We start from the raw sequence: 21,251 nt of genomic DNA on the forward strand, positions 1-21,251 counted from the left end.
GTGGCGTGGGCACAGGCTGCCTTCCCTTTCCCTCCCTGCTTTGTTTCTTTCTTGATTTCTTCCTTCCTTTCTTTTAATGATGTATGAGGAAAGTAGAATCGTCTGACTTCAGGAGCAGGTTGGTCAGGCTTCCATGCGGGCTCAGGGCTGGGAGAGGCTGGGGGAGGGGAGGGGAGGGTCACTGCGGACGGAAGCTCCATGGAGTCTCAGGGCGCCAGTGCTGGCTGTCCCAAGGTTAGGTGCGTTCGCACAGGGTACAGCACAAGGCATTGAAGGATTGTCTCCAGGGGACACGTGAGTAGGGAAGAAAAGGCTTGACGGCCCGGAGGAAAGCTCTGGGCTGGGCTCCACGTCTCGGGCTGCAGAGCATGACCTCTGTAAAGTTGTGATCTTATTACCAACATTTTTGTCGGAGCCTTTAGCACAGTCCTCACTATCTTTTTGCTTGTTTCTTTCTCTTTCTTTCTTTCTTTCTTTCTTTCTTTCTTTCTTTCTTTCAAGCATTTATTTTTGAGAGAGAGATAGCAAGCTGGGAAGGGGCAGAGAGAGAGGGAGAGGAGAATCCCAAGGCACAGAGCCCGATGTGGGGCTCGAACCCACAAACCTCAACATCATGACCGGAGTCGAAGTTGGATGTTCAACCGACTGAGCTGCCCAGGTGCCTCATGTCTCTTTCTTTTAAAAAAACCACACTGGTTATTTTTCTTAACATCTTTTACCACCAAGACAGCACAAGTTCATGGGAGGAAAACTAGAGCCTATGGATGAGCAAAAAGAAGAAAAGAGAAAGTACTTTCATTCCCCTGCCCAAGAAAACAGCTGTCAACATTTTGGTTTGTGTTTGTCCACGTGGTTTTCAGTGCAAACAGATCATTACAAATGGATGTACTCAGAGCATCAGTATCAAACCCGGCCCAGCTTTGTCGCCCGGGTTCTATTCTTTGCCAGATAGTACTTTACGAACAACTCTAAACTCAGTTAATAAATATCTCTATGGGGCGCCTGGGTGGCTCAGTCGGTTGAGCGTCTGACTTCGGCTCAGGTCACGATCTCGTGGTCCGTGAGTTCGAGCCCCGCGTCGGGCCCTGTGCTGACAGCTCAGAGCCCGGAGCCTGCTTCCGATTCTGTGTCTCCCTCTCTCTCTGCCCCTTCCCTGCTCATGTTCTGTCTCTCTCTGTCTCAAAAATAAATAAACATTAAAAAAATTAAAAAAAAATTTTTTTTTAAAACCGATGGGCCACCAGGTGCTCCAAAGATGTATTTCTTTTTGAGAGAGAGAGTGAAAGCTGGGAGGGGCCAGAGAGAGAGGGAGACATAGGATCTGAAGCGGGCTCCGTGCTGACAGCAGCGAGCCCAGTGAGGAGCTTGAACCACGAGAGCCGTGAGATCATGACTTGAGCTGAAATAGGACACCCAGCTGACTGAGCCGCCCAGGTGCCCCCATCCTGTAGTCTTTTTAAGCCCATGCCTTCTGAGGGACATTAAGTTATTTCTGATTTTCCACCAAAGTAACGCTGTGGTCAGCATCTTCGTGCATTTAGAATGGTGGGCATATCTGAGGTTCTGGACTCCTGTCACCAAGTTGCTTACCAGAAAGCTGTGCAGACTTACTCTGTCATCAGCAGAGGCAGCGCTAGGGTTTTAGAGTCACGGGCTCTTAAGGGTGCAGGGGCACTGTGGAGCCCTGCCGCAGCGTTTCGTGCCCTGCGGGAGTTTGGGGGCCCGCCTCTGGGGAAGGCTTTCCCAGTTTAGATGCTTCTGCTGATTGGGAACTCCCGACCTCTGCCTGCTGGACAGGGCAGGCCATTCCGGTAGTCAAGGGAGGGACCTTGTGTTTGGCCACCAGCCATTGGTAAGTACTTTATGTGCTCCGTTTTGTTTAATTCCGATCACGACCCTGAGAGTTGTAGGCCATGGCATCATTTTACAGGTGGGCTCATTGAGGCACAAGGAGGTGAAGTAGACCAGGATCCCCAGCTGGCAAATGCTGGGAGGGCCACCCGGACCCCGTGCTTGTCACCTCTAGGCTGTATTCGAGAGCAAATGTGTGGCCCACACAAGATCCTGCATTTTGGGGGGACCTGTGTTTAAAAATGGGGAGATTTTTGATCTCGGCTCAGGTCGTGATCTCTCTGTTTCGTGAGCTTGAGCCCCGCATTGGGCTCTGCGCTGACGGCACGGGGCCTGCTTTAGGATTCTGTCTCTCTCCCTCTCTCTCTGCCCCTCCCCTGCTCGTGCCCTCTCTCTCAAAATTAATAAATAAACTTCACGAAATAAAAGAAAAATCAGAAGATCTGACAGTACAGGGCCCCACATTCCTGAGCACACAGAAGCTTAGTGGAGGCCACTGCCTCCATGAACTCTGGTTTACCGCAGACCCCACCACGTCCTGTTGTCCCCTTCACCACACTCAGTCACTTGCCACTTATCTTGTGCTGCTCGTTTTTCTCATAGTAGAGAAGTATTTCTTCATGGCTGTGCCTCTGTCAATAAGGCAAACAAAAGAGATTTCAGGAAAGAAAAGAGAAGCTATATTTCTTTTAGGAGGTAAAAATATTGTCGTGTGTTTATCACACAAAATAAAATAATCCAGTATTAGGATTCTTCACAGAAACGAAACCAAGTGGATTTGGATACACACACACATACACACACACACACACACCCATCCATATATATATGTGTGTGAAGAGAAATTGGTTATTGAGGCTAGGTAAGTCCAAAATCTGCAGGGCAGACTGGCCGCCTGCAGACCCAGTGAGGAGTTGTGGTCTCAGTCCAAAGGATGTGCCTGTGGGCAGCATCCTTCTTGCTCAGGGAGGTCAGACCCTGCTGTTCTGGCCTTCAACTGATTGGGTGAGGCCCACCACACAATGGAGAGCATTCTGTTCCCTCAGAGTCCACTGATTGAAGTGTTAATCTCACCCCAAAAAGACCTTTACAGAAACACGCAGAATAACGTTTGACCAAATATCTGGCACCTTGGCCCAGTCAAGTTGACGCATAAAATTCACCATCCTAGTCCCTTTCCAACCTCACAACCTTCTAAAGCGTAGGGCACTGCAAACCATAGAACCTGGCTTGCTTAATTCAGTTAGGTTCCAGGCTTCGTCCTTCAGGCACCCCTAAAATCAACCCCTCCCCAGAGAACAGCATAATTGAGAAGCTCTGTTATAACTCATTTATGTTAAAAGTTTTTTCTTGAAAATTGTCTCTAATTTTTACAAGTTTTTGTTCCAGATTTTAGGTAGCAGTCAAAATAGATATGTTGTTGAACAGGAAAAACAAATGGAATCAGCTGCTTTTTTAGCTTTGTCATTCAAGAGTAGGCAAGGGTTTGTTTTACGAAGCAGCGGTTAGGGTGCCTCTGACTTAGGGTGTTCTGACTCGGGCTACGGGTCGGGTGCTCAAAAACGAAAGGAACCGCCAGCTTTCGGGCTTAGGTCAGCAGCTTCTCGGGACAGCCCAAGGACAGCTGTCCCGTCCCAAGTGGGGGTCGTCGATGGTGAGGGGCCGTCCTCCGCCAGAACAGGGCTGAGCGGCGCCCCCGAGGAGGCAGGACGGCGGAGGCACTGGGGCAGAATGTCCTCCTCCTGGAAATGGAGTGATTTACATTTGGCATCTGTTTGGACCGGGAGTGGGAATTGCCTTTGTAATTTCTTCTGTCATGCTGCCGTCAGAAAATTAAGCTGTTTACGCGACAGACTATGGAAGGTTAATGGCTCTTGTGGGAAAGGTCAAGTGGTCATTTTGAAGGGAGGCCGCGCTGAATAATCGGAAGGGCAGAAGAATAAAGCATAAAATCTATCTGACTGCTTCTCCCCAGCTTTTCCCGGTCTTTCCCAGCATCCCCAGTTTCTTCTTTGTGGCTGGAACCGAATGTTCCAGAACACTCTGGAACTGAGTGTTCCAGCCAGGCTTGCTGTTGCTCTCCTTAGGCCAGTAACAAAAGATACTGCATGAAATCGCTTATGTTCCTGGAATAACCTGGGCTTTTCCATTTAAAAAAATTAACAGGTACTTCTAAATTTTTTTTTTTAACGTTTATTTATTTTTGAGACAGAGAGAGACAGAGCATGAACAGGGGAGGGGCAGAGAGAGAGGGAGACACAGAATCGGAAACAGGCTCCAGGCTCTGAGCTGTCAGCACAGAGCCCGATGCGGGGCTTGAACCCACGAACCGTGAGATCATGGCCTGCGCCAAAGTCGGACGCTCAACCGACTGAGCCACCCGGGCACCCCAACAGGTACTTCTATTTATTGTGTCTCTAAAAATGTTTTCAGCCAACAGATGGCCTTCAAGGTGCCTCTTTTGTTTTCCTGAAGAAAGCGGAAATAAAGAAAAATTCTGGACACTATAAAAACAACTCAGATTCAGTTAAAAAAAATTCTTAAGGGGGCACCTGGGTGGCTCAGTCAATTGAGTGTCCAACTCTTGAGTTCGGCTCCAGTCATGATCTCGTGGTTTGTGAATTCGAGCCCCATGTTGGGCTCTGTGCTGGCAGTGCAGAGCCTGCTTGGGATTCTCTCCCTCCCTCTTTCTCTGTCCCTCTCAAAATAAATAAAGTTAAAAATAAATACATGCATGCATGCATACATACATATATACATACATAAAAGGGGGAGCATTTTTAGGCCCCCAGTTCTGTAAGCAGGAGGTAGTTCTTTTTGACTACCAGACATCTGTCTTCCTGAAGGTGTGCGGTGTCCCGGCTGGTTATGGGGTGGCCCCTAGAGCACAGAGCCTCAGATCCCTGACCGGAAAACCTGGGGTTCTCTTGGAGACCAACGAGTCCTGTCGTGACAGGAGCCCCCCCCACCCCCACCCCAGCTTCGTCACAGGGGCTCCAGGCTCCAAACCCCCGTGACGAGTGAGTGCCGGGGGACCAGCCCTGGCCAAAGCCAAGAGTTTGGCCAAAGCCCTGCGGCACTGCCCGCGGGCATTGTGTGCTGGCGGCCCCGGCCAGGCTCCTGCAGCCCTCGAGGCCTCAGGTGGGGCAGAGCCGAACAGGCAGGGTTCCCGGGCCCTGCTGAGCTGGAGGGAAGGGCACAGCCCCGAGGCAGCTCCCGGGAAGCTCGGTTCTCACCGATAGGCACAGAACAGGTTGTAACCCCCACAAACTGGGAAGACTTGCGTTCCTCCTTTCTGGCCCAGCCGGCGTCTTCCCGCCTGTAGCTCACGCCGAGTAAACGCAGTGATAATATTCTCTACTATTGTTTGAGCGGTTTTCTGCATGGGAGGCATCATGTTGAGAACTTCTCTTGGGTCTCCGCATCCGTGTTGTTCAATGTCTCCCAGACCCGAAGGACATGGGAAAGAGAGCCGGGCACCTGCTGGGATGGGTCTCACATTTTAATAGTCCCGGGCTTCCAGGAACCCTGTCTATAGAGAGGCACAGGTTAAACTATCTCTGTTCCTCTTTATGGTCAAATGGCTTTGCTCGGAGAGAAGAAGGCTTCGTCTACCGTGTGTCCTGAGGGGTCTGCCTATGGCCTGGGGTGGGCCGGACAGTGGAGGCCAGGGCCGGCACTGTGCTCCCGAGAATCACGAGATCATCTTCAGAAAGGCATGCTTCCAAGAGCCGAGCTGTGTGGGTCTCCAGTGAGACAGGGAGGAGATAGCTGTCTTCTCGTAAGAGCATCTGGGGCCCCTGAAACCTAGCACCTTGACCTCTGGCTAATAGGAGCGGCGGTGGGGTGCCGTGGAATCATGGAGTTTTCTTTTTCAGGAAGCAATTAGGGGTTAGCTGTTAGCAGTTAGGGGTTCACCACATGCCCTGTGGACCTGCTGTCCTTCCCTGGAACACAGCTCACTTGTCTTTCTCTGTGTTAGCGGCTGGATCCATCTGCCCCCGGGGGTCCCCAGAGGCCGGCAGCAGGGGACCATCGGGACTGAGATCTGCTGGCCCCCTGGCTCTCCTGCCCGGGCGCGGTGACCTGGCCCTGGGCCCTGGGCCCTGGCGTGCCGACCTCCATCGGTCATGCCCGGTGTGGCATCTGGACGGACCCTTACCCGTGGCTCTGCTCTCTTAAGCTGGCAGAACGAGGACGGGGCAGTCTCTCTTGGCTCCCGGGCCCAGCTCACCTTGTCCCCCCCTGCTCTTTTGTAGACGTTACTACAAGGAGACCTCTGGCCTGATGCTGGACGTCGGTGCCTACACAAAGGCGCTCGAGGTACCTCCCTGAGTCTGTCCGAGCCACCTTCAGGTCTCGGGGCTGTTTGGGGTGTTTCCGGTCTTTGTGGAGAAGGGGGTGTACTCCCATGTCTGAATCGCCTCTTAGGGTTCCACATGGGCCCTCCTATTCGGGCCTTCAAGCTGAGCGCCCTCTCTGCCCCAGAGCTTGGCCCCTCAGCCGCCTGGGTCGTCACTCTACTGTCCTGTCCTTCACGCTCCTCCCCACGCTCCAGCCTGCCGGCTGTTGACCCGGCTGGCCCTCCAGCATGCCCACTGCCACTCTCCTCTCAGACTCTCATCGAACCACCTGCCTCGTTCCTAACACCTGCGACACCTGGAGCTTGATGTGTCCCGATGGGATTCCTTCCCGACTCCCTCCTCCAGCTTCCAGGGCCAGGCTCAGATGGGGCTCCCCAGGGTCCCCTCTGACCCACGCCTGATCACCTGCCCCAGGTCACTCACTGCTACCCTGGCTCCTTCCTGCCTGTGCTCAGGTGGGAGGGTTGAGCACATTGGCAGATAGAGCCATGGCCCTTTTCTCCTGGAGGGCAGGTGACAAATGAGAGCATCAGCCCAGGTGGCCCGCCTCCTGCCGTGCTCAGGTTTTTGAGCAGGGGGCCCACTAGGGGTGCCCCCCAGCATCCTGTGCACCCTGATGTGGGGTCGCGATGCTCTTGCCTATGAGATGTGTTTCGCAGCCCCTGTGTCCTGCCTCCTGGAGGCTCCCGGCCCCCGGGGGGCACATTTGGGGCACTCTTTCCTTGATTCCCCGGAGGGAGGTCTTTGGATCCGGATCCACCTGTTAATCCTAAACCCATGCCATGTGTCCTTTTCTATTTTCCCAGTATGCCTGTGGAATCAAGGCTGAAGTGGTGGGGAAACCCGCTCCCGGGTATTTCCAGTCGGCCCTGCAGGAGATGGGGGTAGAGTCTCACGAGGTAGGCCAGCCGCTCACGGGCGTGTGTGGAAGCGGGTCTGTTGGGGGGGGGGGGGGTCCGGGCACTCAGGTGGGGCAGCCCTGGGGCCTGAGGTGGGCCTGAGGCCTTGGGCAGCCTTTGGGGTTTGGCTGGGCAGCCAGGTAGGTGGGCCCTTCCACCCACCAGAGCTGATTGTCCTGGGGAAAGACCGCAGAGGAGGCCCACAGAATGCTTTCAGCCTGTGGAATGCGTTTCAGCGTAAGGGTAAGAAACGCCTGTGGCTGTGTCCCAGTGACTTTTGCTTCTTCTCCGGACGGATGGGAACTGAAGTGTATTAATGTGTCAGTGTTTTAAGCATAGTTCATTGAGGGGCGCCGGGGTGGCTCTCAGTCGGTTAAGCGTCCGACTCTCCATCTCTGCTCAGGTCACGATCTCACGAAGAGCCCCGATTCGGGCTCTGTGCTGTCAGCTTGGGGATCCGCTCTCCCGCTTTGCTTCTTCCCTTTCTGCCCCCCCCGTGTGTGCACATGCATGTGCTCTCTCTCAAAAAATAAATAAACTGAAAAAAATAGTTCATTGAAAGGCCAACATACAGCAACAGTCAAACAACACGTCAGCACTAAATCGTGCGTCTTGCGACCTTTACATTGTGACTGTTTTTGACACAGATGGCCTTCCCAACATCTTAAAAAGAAAAAAGCACGATTTTTTAAAAAGAATTTGATGCCTCCAGTGCCTCCCACTTCCCAGGTAGTGTGGAGTTGGTCCCCAACAGCAGGTGGTTTTCCAAGAGCATCGCTGAAAAGACCATGGGCACATGTCTGCAGCGGGCCCCGGGCTGTCTGTTTTGGACATTGGCACTGAGGACAGCGTCAGCATCTGCAGTGAGGCTGTGCCCCAGGACCACTGTGATGCTTGCTGATTGATTGTTGGACCCGAATTTCCCACATGTGTTCTGGTCTAGAGCACTGGTCTCTCAAGATGCATGGGGACAGTCCCAGAAGTCTGGACCCTCTGTCCCCCCCCCCCCCCCAGTCTCCCCAACACCTGTGAATGTCAGAAGGCAGGGTCTCTGAGGTTGCCAGGAAAAACCCAGAAAATGCCTTGTGAGGTTGGTAAGAGAGGAGAGAGAGAGAGGCTTGTGTTTTGAATGAACAAAGACCACAGGAGTAATGACCCTGGGTTTTCACGACTTTGTTTCATAGGGCAGAATTTCTTTTTTTATTGTGGCAAATTTCAGACATACATGAGAGCAGAGAGAATGATACAGCGACTCCCCCCCCACAGCCACCACTCAGATTTAACAAAAGATTTTTGCCGCATTCGTTTCTTGTATCTTTTTTGCCTTTTTTCAACTTGTTTTCTTATCTTTTTTTTTTTTTTGCTGTTGTATTTTAAATCCCCGATTTGTTGTCATGTGTATCCTTTCATATTTTAGTAATGCCTTCCAAAAAGAAGATAGTTATTTTTCACATAACTGCAACACGTTAAAACACCTAACAATGGCCAACAAACACACAAAGAGATGCTCTGTGCCATCAGTCACGGAAATGCAGATCAAAACCACAGTGAGATCCCACCTCACACCCACTTGGATGGCCATCCATAATCATTTTAAAAACAAAACACAAGGGAAGATGGCCAGCGTTGGCGAGGATGTGGACAAATTGGAGCCCTCATGTGGGAATGCTGGCCGGAATGTGAAATGGGGCAGCCCCTCTGGAAAACGGCTCCTGGAGAAGGTAAACAGAAGCACCCTATAACCCAGCAATTCCACTCCTATGTACGCATCCAAAAGGATTGAAAACAGGTGTCCAAACAAAAAGTTATACATGAATATTCATAGCAGCACTATTCAACGTCGCCAAAAGGCAGAAACAATGCAAATGTTCATCGACACATGAACGGATAAACAGAATGCGGTCTATTCACACCGTGGAATATTTCAGCTATAAAAAGAATGAAATACTGATCAATGCCACAATGTGGATGAACCTGGAAAACATGGGAAGCGAAGGAAGCTAGGCACAAAAGGCCGTATTTTACATGTTACGTAGCGTTTGTATGGCATGTCCCAAATAGGAAAATCTGTACAGACATAAAATAGATTAGTGATTGCCGGGGGAGTGGGGGGTGGGGAGGGGCTGTTGATGGGGACAGTCTCCTGTTGGGGTGATACAAATATCTGTAAGTGGACAGGGGTGAGGGTCATATAATGTGACTATGCTTTATGCTACTGATTTGTATACTTTAAATGGTTACATTAGTACAGTTTATTTTATGTGTTTTTTTATCACAGTGGAAAAAACCCCTACCTACAAAATCAACGGTGATTCCTTAGTATTTCCCAGTAATCCATATTTAAGTCTCCCTGCCTGGCTCAGAAATGTTCTTTGACGTTGATATGTTTGAATCAAATCCAAACGGGGTCCACATCTCCTGTGCGGTTGTTTTGTCTCTGAAATCCCTCTTTTTAACTTTTTTTCCTTTTTTTTTTTTTTTAAATTTTTTTTTTTCCAACGTTTATTTATTTTTGGGACAGAGAGAGACAGAGCATGAACAGGCGAGGGGCAGAGGGAGAGGGAGACACAGAATCGGAAACAGGCTCCAGGCTCTGAGCCATCCGCCCAGAGCCCGACGCGGGGCTCGAACTCCCGGACCGCGAGATCGTGACCTGGCTGAAGTCGGACGTTTAACCGACTGCGCCACCCAGGCGCCCCCCCTTATTTTTTTTTTTTAAAGTTTATTTATTTTGAGAGCGAGTGTGAGCAGGGGAGTGGCAGAAAGAGAGTGAGAATCTCAAGCAGGCTCCACACTGTTAGTGCAGAGCCCGGGGCTCAAACCCACAAAGCTGTGAGATCATGACCTGAGCTGAAATCAAGAGTCAGACGCCCAACTGAGCCCCCCAGGAGCCCCTCTTTTTAACTTTTTGTCATGGAACATTCCAAGTATCTATGCAAGTAGGGAGAGTAGCATAGTGAGCTCCTTGTTTCCCATCGCCAAGCCTCACTAATTATCAACTAATAACCACTTTAAAAACTTATGTGTAACTGTTCATTTTGAAGTAATTTCACACTTACAGAAGTCGCAAAATTAGCACAGAGAAATTTCCATCTGCCCTGAAGCCAGCTTCCCCAAATGCTAACATCTTGCATAACAATCGTGGGAGAATTATAAGATCAGATGTCATCATGGGCCAGCGCATCCGCATCTTTGTATGGGACACGTTGCATTTAGCGGTCCCTTCCCCTGTGTCCGGCCTCCTGGGCCAGTCCCTCAGCCTTTCTGGTCTCTAAGGACAGTGGCATTTCTGAATAGTACTGGCTGGTTATTTTGTAGAATATCCCTCAACATCAGGTTTTTTCCTGATGTTTCCTTGTGATTTCATTTAATTTTTGGCTATGCGCTTTGGGCAGGAATCTCACAGAAACAGTGCTGTGCCCTCTCGGTGTGCTGCATGGGGACAGGTGCGTGATGGCACTTTGCCCCCCTTATTGGTGAGGTTCACTTTGATCAGTGTCGGAGGTGATAGGTGCCAGGGTTCTCTACTGTGAAGTTACTCCTTGTCCCATTAACTAGTCAGTATCCTGTGGGAAAGCATGTTGTCTGTGTAAGTATCCTTTCCCATTATTCTTTTCCCGTCTCAACGTTTGCATCCATTGATCAATCATTCTTTTTAATTAATTAATTAATTGTTTGATTGATTTGAGAGAGAGAGAGTGAGCAGGGGAGAGGGCAGAGGGAGAGAGAGAATCTCGAGCAGGCTCCATACTCAGTGCAGAGTCAGATGTGGGGCTCGATCCCATGGCCCCGGGGATCATGACCTGAGCCAAAGTCAAGAGTCAGATGCTCAAGCGACCAAGCCACCCCGGCGCCCCTCCAGTGATAATTTTTACCTGAAGCAGTTCTTACTGTGGTGTTGGCCGAATGGTCATTTTGTATTTCTGTCATTCCTTCTGTATTTGTTAGTTGGAATTTACTGTAAGAAAGAGCTTTCCTTTTTTTGTCCCCATTTACTTGTTCATTCCAATATGGACTCAGGGCTATTTGTTTTATTCTCTAAGTTACAATTCATTCCCTTTGTTATTTATTTTGTTGTCAGATTGTCCCGTATTTGGCCATTAGGACCCCTTTCAAGATTAATACCCTCTTGTTTAATCTATACTCTACCCATTCTTCTCCCCTAGATTATTTTGATAATTTTTTTTTAACATCTATTCATTTTTGAGAGACAGAAAGAGACAGAGCACGAGCTGAGGAGGGGCAGAGAGAGAGAGGGAGACAGAATCGGAAGCAGGCTCCAGGGTCTGAGCTGTCAGCACAGAGCCTGATGTGGGGCTCGGACCCACGAACCACCAGATCATGACCTGAGCCGAAGTCGGAGGCTTAACCAACTGAGCCACCCAGGTGCCCCTCTCCTAGATTATTTTGAAATGTTTATGAATTTATTTTGAGAAAGAGAGTGCGCACGTGTGTGTGTGTGTGTGTGTGTGTGTGTGTGTGTGCAAGTAAGGGAGGGGCAGAGAGAGAGGGAGAGACAGAGGATCCCAAGCAGGCTCCCAGCTGTCAGTTCAGAGCCAACCACGGGGCTCGATTTCACAAACCATGAGATCACGACCTGAGCCAAAATCGAGTCAAATGCTTAACTGACTGAGCCAACCGGGCGCCCTTGCCCTAGATTATTTTGAATCATATCCCAGAAATCTTGTTACTTTATGTATGAATATTTCGGTGGCCCTAACAGATAGGAATTTGTTTCAAAATCATAGATAATGCCATTATCACGTCTAAAGAACACCAACAATAATTCTTTAATATTATTAAATGTCCTGTCATTGTTCACATTCCCTTGTTGGTCTTATAATTGTTTCATGTTGCTTGCAATTTGTTTGAATCAGACTCAGATGAGGCTCTTGCATCGTGATTGGTCCGTGAGATTCTCAAGCGGTGTTTTTATCTGCTGATTCCCAACTCCACCCCACCCCCATCTCCCTCTTGTTTTTTCCTTGCAACATTATGAAGCAGAAACTGGGCAGATTGTCCTGTGGAATTTCCCACAGTCTGGATTTCGTTGATTACACCTCAGAAGTATTCCTTCACGTGCTCGTCTGTCCTCTGTTCTCTGGAGATTGATAGTTAGATCTAGAAGCTCGCTCAGAGTCTGGTTCAGTTTTTTCATGATTATAGGTGGTGATGTGTCCTCCATCAGTAGGCACAGAGTGTCCCCTTTTCTCCTTTTGTGTTGTTAGCTGCTATTCGTGATTGGTGTTGACTCCTTTAATTCATCAAAGGCAGCAGAATGGTGATATTTGAATTCTGTCATTCCTTCTTCGTTTTTCCCTCTGGATTATTTCTATAGAGGAAAGCTGCTCACCAACTGTTTGTTACCCTGGGGCACAGTTCATATAGGGAACTCCAGATAAATGCCCGTTTTTTTTTTTCATTGTTTATTAGTTTTCAGAATAATGAGTTGATTCTCTAGCATCTTCCCAAGGTAACAAAGGATTTTTTTTAGGGGCACCCGGGTGGCTCAGTCGGTTTAAGTGTCTGACTTCAGCTCAGGTCATGATCTCGTGATCCATGAGTTCGAGCCCCAGGGACAGGCACAGAGAGAGAGAGAGAGAGAGAGAGAGAGAGAGAGAATCCCAAGCAGACAACACACTCAGCACAGAGCTCAATGTGGGGCTTGACCTCACAACTGTGAGATCACAACTGAAGCAGATATCTAGACTCTGATGCTTAACCAGCTGAGCCACCCAGGTGCCCCTTTAATTTTTTTTTCATGTTTATTTATTTTGATGGGGGGGGGGAGGAGCAGAGAGGGAGGGAGAGAGAGAATCCCAAGCAGGCTCCTTGCTGAGTTGGACTTGGGCTCATACTCCTGAACTTAGATCATGACCTGAGCCAAAGCTGATGGAGCCACCCAGGCGCCCCTCAACATTTACATTTTTTTTGCAGTTATGTAAAATATTTGCTTGATTTCAAAATCAAATCCCTGGGGCGCCTGGGTGGCGCAGTCGGTTAAGTGTCCGACTTCAGCCAGGTCACGATCTCGCGGTCCGTGAGTTCGAGCCCCGCGTCGGGCTCTGGGCTGATGGCTCAGAGCCTGGAGCCTGTTTCCGATTCTGTGTCTCCCTCTCTCTCTGCCCCTCCCCCGTTCATGCTCTGTCTCTCTCTGTCCCCCCAAAAAAGAAAAAAAAAAATCAAATCCCTAAAATAAGATACAGTTAAGGGAGTGGAGCTTCTGTCCTTTTCTTTCTCTTCCCACTCCTCTCTCGTTGGCAGCCCTTTTTATAAATATTATGGCTTATCTTTTTTGCTGTTTCCTTTTGTTAACATTTATTCATTTTTTGAGAGAGAGAGTTAGAGCACAAGTAGGGGAGGGGCAGAGAGAGAGGGAGACACAGAATTCTTAGCAGGCTCCAGGGTCTGAGCTGTCGGCACAGAGCCTGACACGGGGCTCGAACTCACAAACCGCGAGATCATGACCTGAGCCGAGGTCGGATGCTTAACCGACTGAACCACCCAGGCGCCCCACCTTCCCATTTCTTAAATGTAAACAACTATGTATATATTTATATCCTACTCATTGGATACGGTTAAGAGGGAATCAGTTCTGAAGATGATTTGTTACAGGGCGGAAGAAAGGCTCCCATAACGTGGATTTAAAAGCCGGTGTTTAGAATTATATGAGCAGTGTGATCATAGTCGTCTCAGAACCTCCTCCAAACAGACAACACAAGAAAAGCTGCCCCTGTCTAGAAAGTAAGGCCGGGGGCACCGGACGTCACATTATCGCTGGATGTATTTGGAGAGTTCGACCTGGGATGATTTCCCCCCTCCTCTTTTTGCTTTTTGGCATTTTTCAGTTATTTCCCCCGCCGGCACCTTTTCCATTCTGAATGAGAAACTGTCCTCCCCAAACCCCAAAGAGCAGCCGAGGCCCGTATGGGCGTCCCGTTAATCTGGGCATCTCATGTGGCGGGTGCTGGGGCTGTGGGCGTTGTATTTTAGATTCCTGGTGAGTCTTTGTGTGTGATGAGGTCAAGGTCCCTCGGCTGTCCAGTCGATGGCGAGCATCGGATACCCTGGGCAGCTAAGGAATTGTTTTCTCTGGTGGCTCTGAGCACATGTGGCAAAGCTGAATCTTATTTACTTCTCACATTATCATTCTCCCTTCCACCCTCAAATGTCATTTCTGTCTCTCCCCTTGACAGTTGAGTGGCAACTTCTGTGTGCTGTTAACACCCTCACCCCACCGTTTTTCTAAAACGTTCATTAACGTTACTCGAGCCTCAGGATGTGTAGACCTTTTAAGGCAGTATTTCAAAATAAGGCCATTTCAAATGAACTGTGTCTTATGCACAAGGTAATAATTCTCTGATCCTGCCTCTTTATTTTTAATGAAAAATGCCTGTGAGGAGCAGTCTTGCTGTGGAAGTGCCAGGGCTGTGGCAAACCTTAAATTTTTCAAGCCGCTTTAATCAATAAAGTTATCAGCAGTCGTCTCCCTTGATAACTGCTCCTTCCAGGCCAGGGCCTGCTTCCTCTGCTGAGCCCTCAGCCTGCGCTCAGAATGGACATAACCACCCAAATGCAATTTCCATTCTAACCTTTCCTCGATAGCCTAGAAATAACAGATTGCTGGTATTACTCTAATAGATTGGAAATTCAAACCTCTTAGAGGTAAGCAGGCCCTTTCCAGGATTCAGTAATAAGGCAAAGAATAACATACCTTAAAGGTTGCTTCTAGAAATACCTAATTTCTCATGGCTTAAGGCTTCGGAATCAGTGGGTGGTTTTATAGCTTCGTACTACAGCCCGAATGGTGTGAAGGTTTTGGCAGTTTTCCATACACGTAGAAATTCCTTTGCAAATCATGCAGGTTTCATGGAAATTGGGACTGTTGAAACCAGAGTGCTTGGTTAGCACGGGAGTCGGTACACAGCAGCCAAGAAGCTGGGGGTTGGGGGGGCGCCCATCTCACTGATGGGGAGCCCAAGGCTTGGAGAGGAAGGACCTCGAATATGTGAACCGTCACAAACCTATTTATTTCTTAAAAAAAAATTTTTTTTTAACGTTTATTTATTTTTGAGACAGAGACAGAGCATGAACGGGGGAGGATCAGAGAGAGAGGGAGACACAGAATCTGAAACAGGCTCCAGGCTCTGAGCAGTCAGCACAGAGCCCGACGCGGGGCTTGAACTCACAGACAGCGAGATCATGACTTGAGCCGAAGTCGGACGCTTAACCGACTGAGCCACCCAGGCGCCCCACAAACCTATTTATTTCGTGGAGTCCTTGCTCCAGTCCTCGTCATAGGCATTTGCACCTCCATATTGAGGTCAAGGCAGGATTCCCCACCTTGGCATTCTTGACATTTGGGAGCCAGATCATTCTTTGTGGTGGGGAGCCACCCTGTGCATTACCGGATGCTTAGGACCCCCTTCCCCCAGTTGTGAAACCACAGCTGTCTCCAGATGTTGCCAAAATCCCCCCAGGGGCAAGGTTGCCCCCCAGGTGAGAACCACAGCATTAGGGAATAGTCACAGAAATCCTAGTGCCGAACCCAAGATTAATCTGCTGATGAGGCATGTGGCCAGGACCCCATCCCCTCCAGGCCTTTGCTGTGCCCCAGGCCTCCAGGGGGGCGTCAGCCACATAGCAGGATTTTTCGGTTTGGTGATTGGACTTTTTAAAGGCACATGGAGTAGGACAGTATCACTTCCTAGTTTCAAAAATACTAAATATTGTTGACTGAATACCAACCACAGAAAATAAAGTTAGACAGGATCTTAGGGGGTGAGGGTAAATGCCCTAGGGATGGTCTATCAAACATGTGGGCAAGGGTTGTAGGTTTCTCCCAAGAGGGCCGGGCATAGAACGCGGACTAGGCTCTGTCATTCTGCTCACTGGTTCTCAGATCGTTCATTCTAGCTACGCGGCTACGGGGACAGGCTGTGGGTGGGGAGACCTGTGGGTGGGGAGGGAGTGTCCAAGCGGGGCCACTCATTTCTCTCATGGCCTCGTCCCCCTTGGGAATTTCCACGGAAGGCCCATCCCCAGTCCCCTCCACCAGCTCAGGCCCGCCACCCGCGAGTCTTGGGTGTCAGTTCAGGGAGACCTTGCAGGGACCATGTGAGCCCAGAGCACCGGGAGAGAGCGGACCAGCTCCTGCAACCCGGATTTGAACGTGAAGCTCTGTCTCCAGACAGGGACAGGCCTGACACCACAGCCCCGGGTTTGACACTGTCTGGAGTTTCTGGAAATTGTGGCTCTGAGGTTGTCGTAGGCATGTATCCCAGTCACAAGGGGTCTGTAAAACCTTTAATTACTTATTAACGATATTTGTTTGTTTTTGAGAGAAAGAGAGCAAGGGTGTATGTGAGCATGAGCGTGGGAGGGGGAGGGGCAGCGAGAGGGGGTGCAGCGCATCCAGAGCCTTCTCTGGGCTGTCACCACAGAGCCCCCCACTCAGGGCTCAAACTCACGAACTACAAGATCACAACCTGAGCCGCAATCGGATGCTCAACCGACTGAGCCAACCAGGCGCCCCAACAGCCTTTTTAAAAATAAGATTTCCTTCTCCTCAAAGCACAAGAATTTCATCGTGTGAAGTAAGTGATGTTTGTTAAAGGCAACAGGGAAAATTCAGAAAGTACAAGGAAAAACACTGTTCCTCATCCCACGAACCAGAATAACACAAATCCCGCGTAACCCTTCCAATATTTTAGTTTCTACATATACATTGTTTTTTAAAGTTTATTTTTATTTTGAGAGAGAGAGAGCACGCAAGAGGGGGAGAGGGGCAGAGAGTGAGGACAGGGAATCCCAGACAAGCTCTGCTCTGTCAACACGGAACCCACCATCGTGGGGCTCGAGCTCACCAACCATGAGATCGTGACCTGAGCTGAAGTCAAGAGTCAGACGCTTAACTGAGTGAGGCACCCAGGCGCCCCATCTGTGTATACATTTTTAACACACAGTTTGAATGATCTTTTTTTCCAATATTAAGTATTAAATACAACACTGTATTGGGAGCAGTTTCCTTTGTCACAAAATAACGTCTGTGGCTCTGTGGTGTTCTTCCATATGGGCTAGCATAATGTTCTTTATATCCCCTGTCGCTGGATGTTAGATGACTCCCAATTTTCCTATCGTACCGAACCCTATGAATACCCTTGTATGTGTGCCCTTTTGTACAAATCTAATTATTTGTGGAGAAATCTTACCTAGAGGGTAGTTGTTGGGCCATGATGCACATTGCTTCTTTTTTTCTTTTTTTTAATGTTTTGTTTATTTTTGAGAGAAAGTGGGGGAGGGGCGGGGAGAGAGAGAGACAGAGAGAGACAGAGGATCCAGAATGGGCTCTGCACTGACAGCAGAGAGCCCGATGCGGGGCTCGAACTCACGAACTGGGAGATCGTGACCTGAGCCAAAGTCGGACGCTTAACCGACTGAGCCACCCAGGTGCCCCGAACATTGCTTATTTCTGTTTCAGAAAGGTGGTATCCGTTTACCTTCCTTACCAGTTGTATCCCCCCCCCCCCCCCCGCCATCCTTACCACACTGTTTCTTACTTTGTTATGACATAGCGGTCTTTGAGTTGTGACTGTGGGGGGATTCCTTAGCAGTGGGCCATCTCCGGGTCTCTGAGGGGGCCCGGGTGCCTCCAAACCCGCAGGCTGAAGACCCGGGACGCATCGAGTGCTAGATGTCCTCTTGAGGCATCTCCCTGGAGGGGTGTGTGCCCCTCGGGGCTGAGATCCGGACTGAGCCCCCTGCTCCTTCACCACCAGCCCTGCTGGGCTGCCCTGGGAGAGGGAGGAGAGCTCCTGGGCAGAGTCCTGGGGCGACCAGAAAGTGTATGACAGGTGAGCTTGCTCCCAAACACGGTCACCTGTCAGCGCGGGTTCTTCCCCTGGCAGACGGTAAGGAGGTGCTGGCAGGCAAAGATTGAAGAAAAGTGAACGAAGCTGCTCGAAAGCTCAGACCGGAAGACCTGCTTGCGGGGCTCAGTGCCCCCTCCGGCTCTCCGGGTCTCCGTGTTCCCTGGGAGTCCAGCCTCGCCGGGTGCCTCTGCCCTGCCTTCACCGTATTGCAGTCAGAAAGGAAGTGCATCCCGGGCCTGACAGGTAGGGGTTTTTTATTTCCCCCGACGGCGCACCTCTTGACCTCTATCTTCTTGCCAATGATTTTTTAAATCCTAAATGATTTGGCAATAATTGCCCCTCGTCACGTGATCATTGCCCTTCACCGATAGTAAATCTGTGAAATCCCCAGAGGCCCCAGCGCATTTTGGTTTGCGGAGCCCACAAGCTGGCCCGGACAGGCATCACTGCTCCGGGCAGCTGCACGCCCCGCGGCGTCCCCGGCACCCCTGCGCTCCCCCAGCCTCACACGCGGCTTCGGGGCGCCGCCCGGATCGGGCATCGGCTCGTCGTGACCGAGTACAGCGGCCGCTTCTCCAGAGTTCTTCCTCCAAGGGCCCAGATCTCTGCTTCCGCCTTTGTGGGTCACAGCAGCAAATGGCCTTGCCCAGGAAGCCCCGGGAGGCTGTGTTCTGAGGGCGAAGACTTTCTACTGCCTTGGGGGAACATGTGCACAAAATCTTCTTTTCCCCAGAAGCGTGGAAGGCATCAGGCTTGACACGGATTCGTTGGAAGACCTGTTTCTTTTTTTTTTTTTTTTAATTTTTTTTTTTCCAACGTTTTTATTTATTTTTGGGACAGAGAGAGACAGAGCATGAACAGGGGAGGGGCAGAGAGAGAGGGAGACACAGAATCGGAAACAGGCTCCAGGCTCCAGCCATCAGCCCAGAGCCTGACGCGGGGCTCGAACCCACGGACCGTGAGATCGTGACCTGGCTGAAGTCGGACGCCCAACCGACTGCGCCACCCAGGCGCCCCTGGAAGACCTGTTTCATTTCCAAGTTACTTCTAGCAAGATGGCCCCCGGAGCCTCCAGTAGCAATGGACAGGGCCCTAGGTTGGAAGGTTAGGAACGTTCAGAGGCCTCGAGAGGGCAGAAAGCAGAATCTCATTCTGGGGCTCATGGCTAGTCCGGCGCCCTCCTCCTGGATGAGTCGTGTGGTGGCCCGGGTGACCCTGGCTTGCAGGATCACCCATGTGTGAGCCCTGCTGCTCTTCCCTTGTCAGGAGGCACACGTAGCCCCCTGGCTGTTTCTTCTATTTGGATTTGGGGGCCTGGGTGGCTCAGTCAGTTGTGTCCAGCTTCCACTCAGGTCATGATCTCGTGGTTCATGGGTTCGAGCCCCGCGTCGGGCTCTCTGTGACAGCACAGAGCCCGGAGCCTGCTTCGGATCCTGTGTCTCCCTCTCTCTCTGCCTCTCCCCCCTCTCAAAAATAAGTAAACACTAAGAAAAAAAAAACCCATTTGTATTTGGCAGTGCTCTCCCAAGCCAACAGTCATCCTAGAAGAAATTTCCAATTTTTACCGTACCTGGGTACTTGCCACTGGCACTATTACTCACTTAATTTTTCTTTAAATCGATGGAATTAAAAAAAAGTTTTTTTAATGTTTATTCATTTTTTGATAGAGACAGAACATGAGTGGGGGAGGGGCAGAGAGAGAGGGAGACACAGAATCCGAAGCAGGTTCCAGGCTCTGAGCTGACAGCACAGAGCCCGACGCGGGGCTCAAACTCATGGACCGTGAGATCAGGCGGCTGTGGCCACTAGCCGTTGGCAGAGGTCTCAGTGCTGGTGGTCATTGTCCACGTCCGAGCTTCTACCTGGGGCCTCCCTGATGAAGGCCCCTTCAGCCTCTGCTTGAATATGATTGAGTGGTACCTCCGAGGCAGCCTGTGTTGGTTGTTAGAAGAGCCTCGTGTTTACCTGGAACTACCTCTCTGACCCCCAGAGTGGCACCAGCTCAGTCTTTGTCCTTTTCCACAAACTCTTCATCATTTCTCCAGTTATTTGAATGCCTGTTCAGATGTTTCCAAGGACAGTCGCTTCGGGCTTATTAGCCTGTGCTTTGTGGAATGCATTGTATGGCCCTGCCCTGGGGAAGGGCGGCAGATGGGTTGTTAGCACACATATGGGGTCCCCTGCTGGGAGTGCCCCTACCTCCTAACCTGGCCGGCCCCTCGTGCCCTTCAGGTTGAAGCTCAAAACCTCACGTCTTCCAGGAAGCCTTCCCCGACCACTACCCCTCACAGCCTCCTGTACCTTATCACAGGTCTTGGCTATGTATTTATGAAATTGTCTGATGAACGTCTGTCTTCTGTATTCAACCAGGAGCTTCATGAAGGCAGGGACTGTGTCTCTTTGATCCCCTGTATCCCCACTGCCTGCCCCCCACAGGGGCTTAATACAAAAGTGCTGGGTCACTGGAGGCAAGAGTGCCATCATAGAGACTGGACTATCTCCAACAGGGCTAGATCAGGAATTTCCCCAACAAAACATTTCCTAGTGTGTTTTTCCTTTTAAACATATGCAGATAACTTATGTGCAGGCACTGTCCTCGATGCTTAATTGATATGGCTTCATTTAAATGCCACACCACTTAGACCCCTTTTACAGATTGAAGCAGAGCCTTGCCCAAGACCACAGAACTAGCAGATAACAGAGCTGGAGTTTGAGCCTGGTTGCTCTGCCCCATCTGAAACCTGAGCTCAGTCTGTCCATTCTGCTGGTCACACAAGGCCTGCCTCTGCTTCCACTGCCCTATATCCCCCACTCTGAGATGGGAGACATGTTCCTTGCGGACTCCTGTCCTTACAGGCAGAGTCCAAATTCATTCCCCCAGTGTGAATGCCTCACAGCCATCGTTTGGATTGTCCTTGATTTTGGCTGGTGTATCTATTCACTGATTAGCCACCCACACCTGGCATCTGAATTCCAGAGGGGAGACTTGTGGAGTGACTGTCAGTTTCGAAGCTTCCACCCTGTCGGCATCAGGACACCCGTCTTGTCACGTGGAGTCCGGTTTCTCAGACCCATCTGGCCTCCAACCGCATAAAATCCCAACTGGACTTGAGAACAGATCTGGAGAAATGTTTGATGTCTAAGGCGTCCGATTTTTCTTCCACTAGCAGAATCTTGTCCTGAGAATATTTTGAAGCTTTTAATCAGAGTTTTGTGGTAGTTAAGTGAGGGAAGCTGTTCTTTTTTTCTTTAAAAGTACATATGTG

The 21,251-nt window shown here is 50.2% G+C and overlaps 1 protein-coding gene across 4 annotated transcripts in view; it reads left to right on the top strand.

Moving 5' to 3' along the window:
• LOC122493356 (phospholysine phosphohistidine inorganic pyrophosphate phosphatase) overlaps window positions 1-21,251 on the top strand; it is a 119,172-nt gene that overhangs the window by 21,875 nt on the left and 76,046 nt on the right. For 3 of the 4 annotated variants that reach the window (XM_043597805.1, XM_043597803.1, XM_043597802.1), the window contains exons 4-5: window positions 6,111-6,174; window positions 7,022-7,114. The exons of the other annotated variant lie outside the window; for it this stretch is intronic. In XM_043597805.1, the coding sequence (XP_043453740.1) occupies window positions 6,111-6,174; window positions 7,022-7,114 (157 nt within the window). The remainder of the gene's footprint in view (window positions 1-6,110; window positions 6,175-7,021; window positions 7,115-21,251) is intronic. 4 annotated transcript variants of the gene reach the window in all.

This window comes from Prionailurus bengalensis, chromosome D2, assembly GCF_016509475.1.
Source record: "Prionailurus bengalensis isolate Pbe53 chromosome D2, Fcat_Pben_1.1_paternal_pri, whole genome shotgun sequence".
Classification (NCBI taxonomy): domain Eukaryota; kingdom Metazoa; phylum Chordata; class Mammalia; order Carnivora; family Felidae; genus Prionailurus; species Prionailurus bengalensis.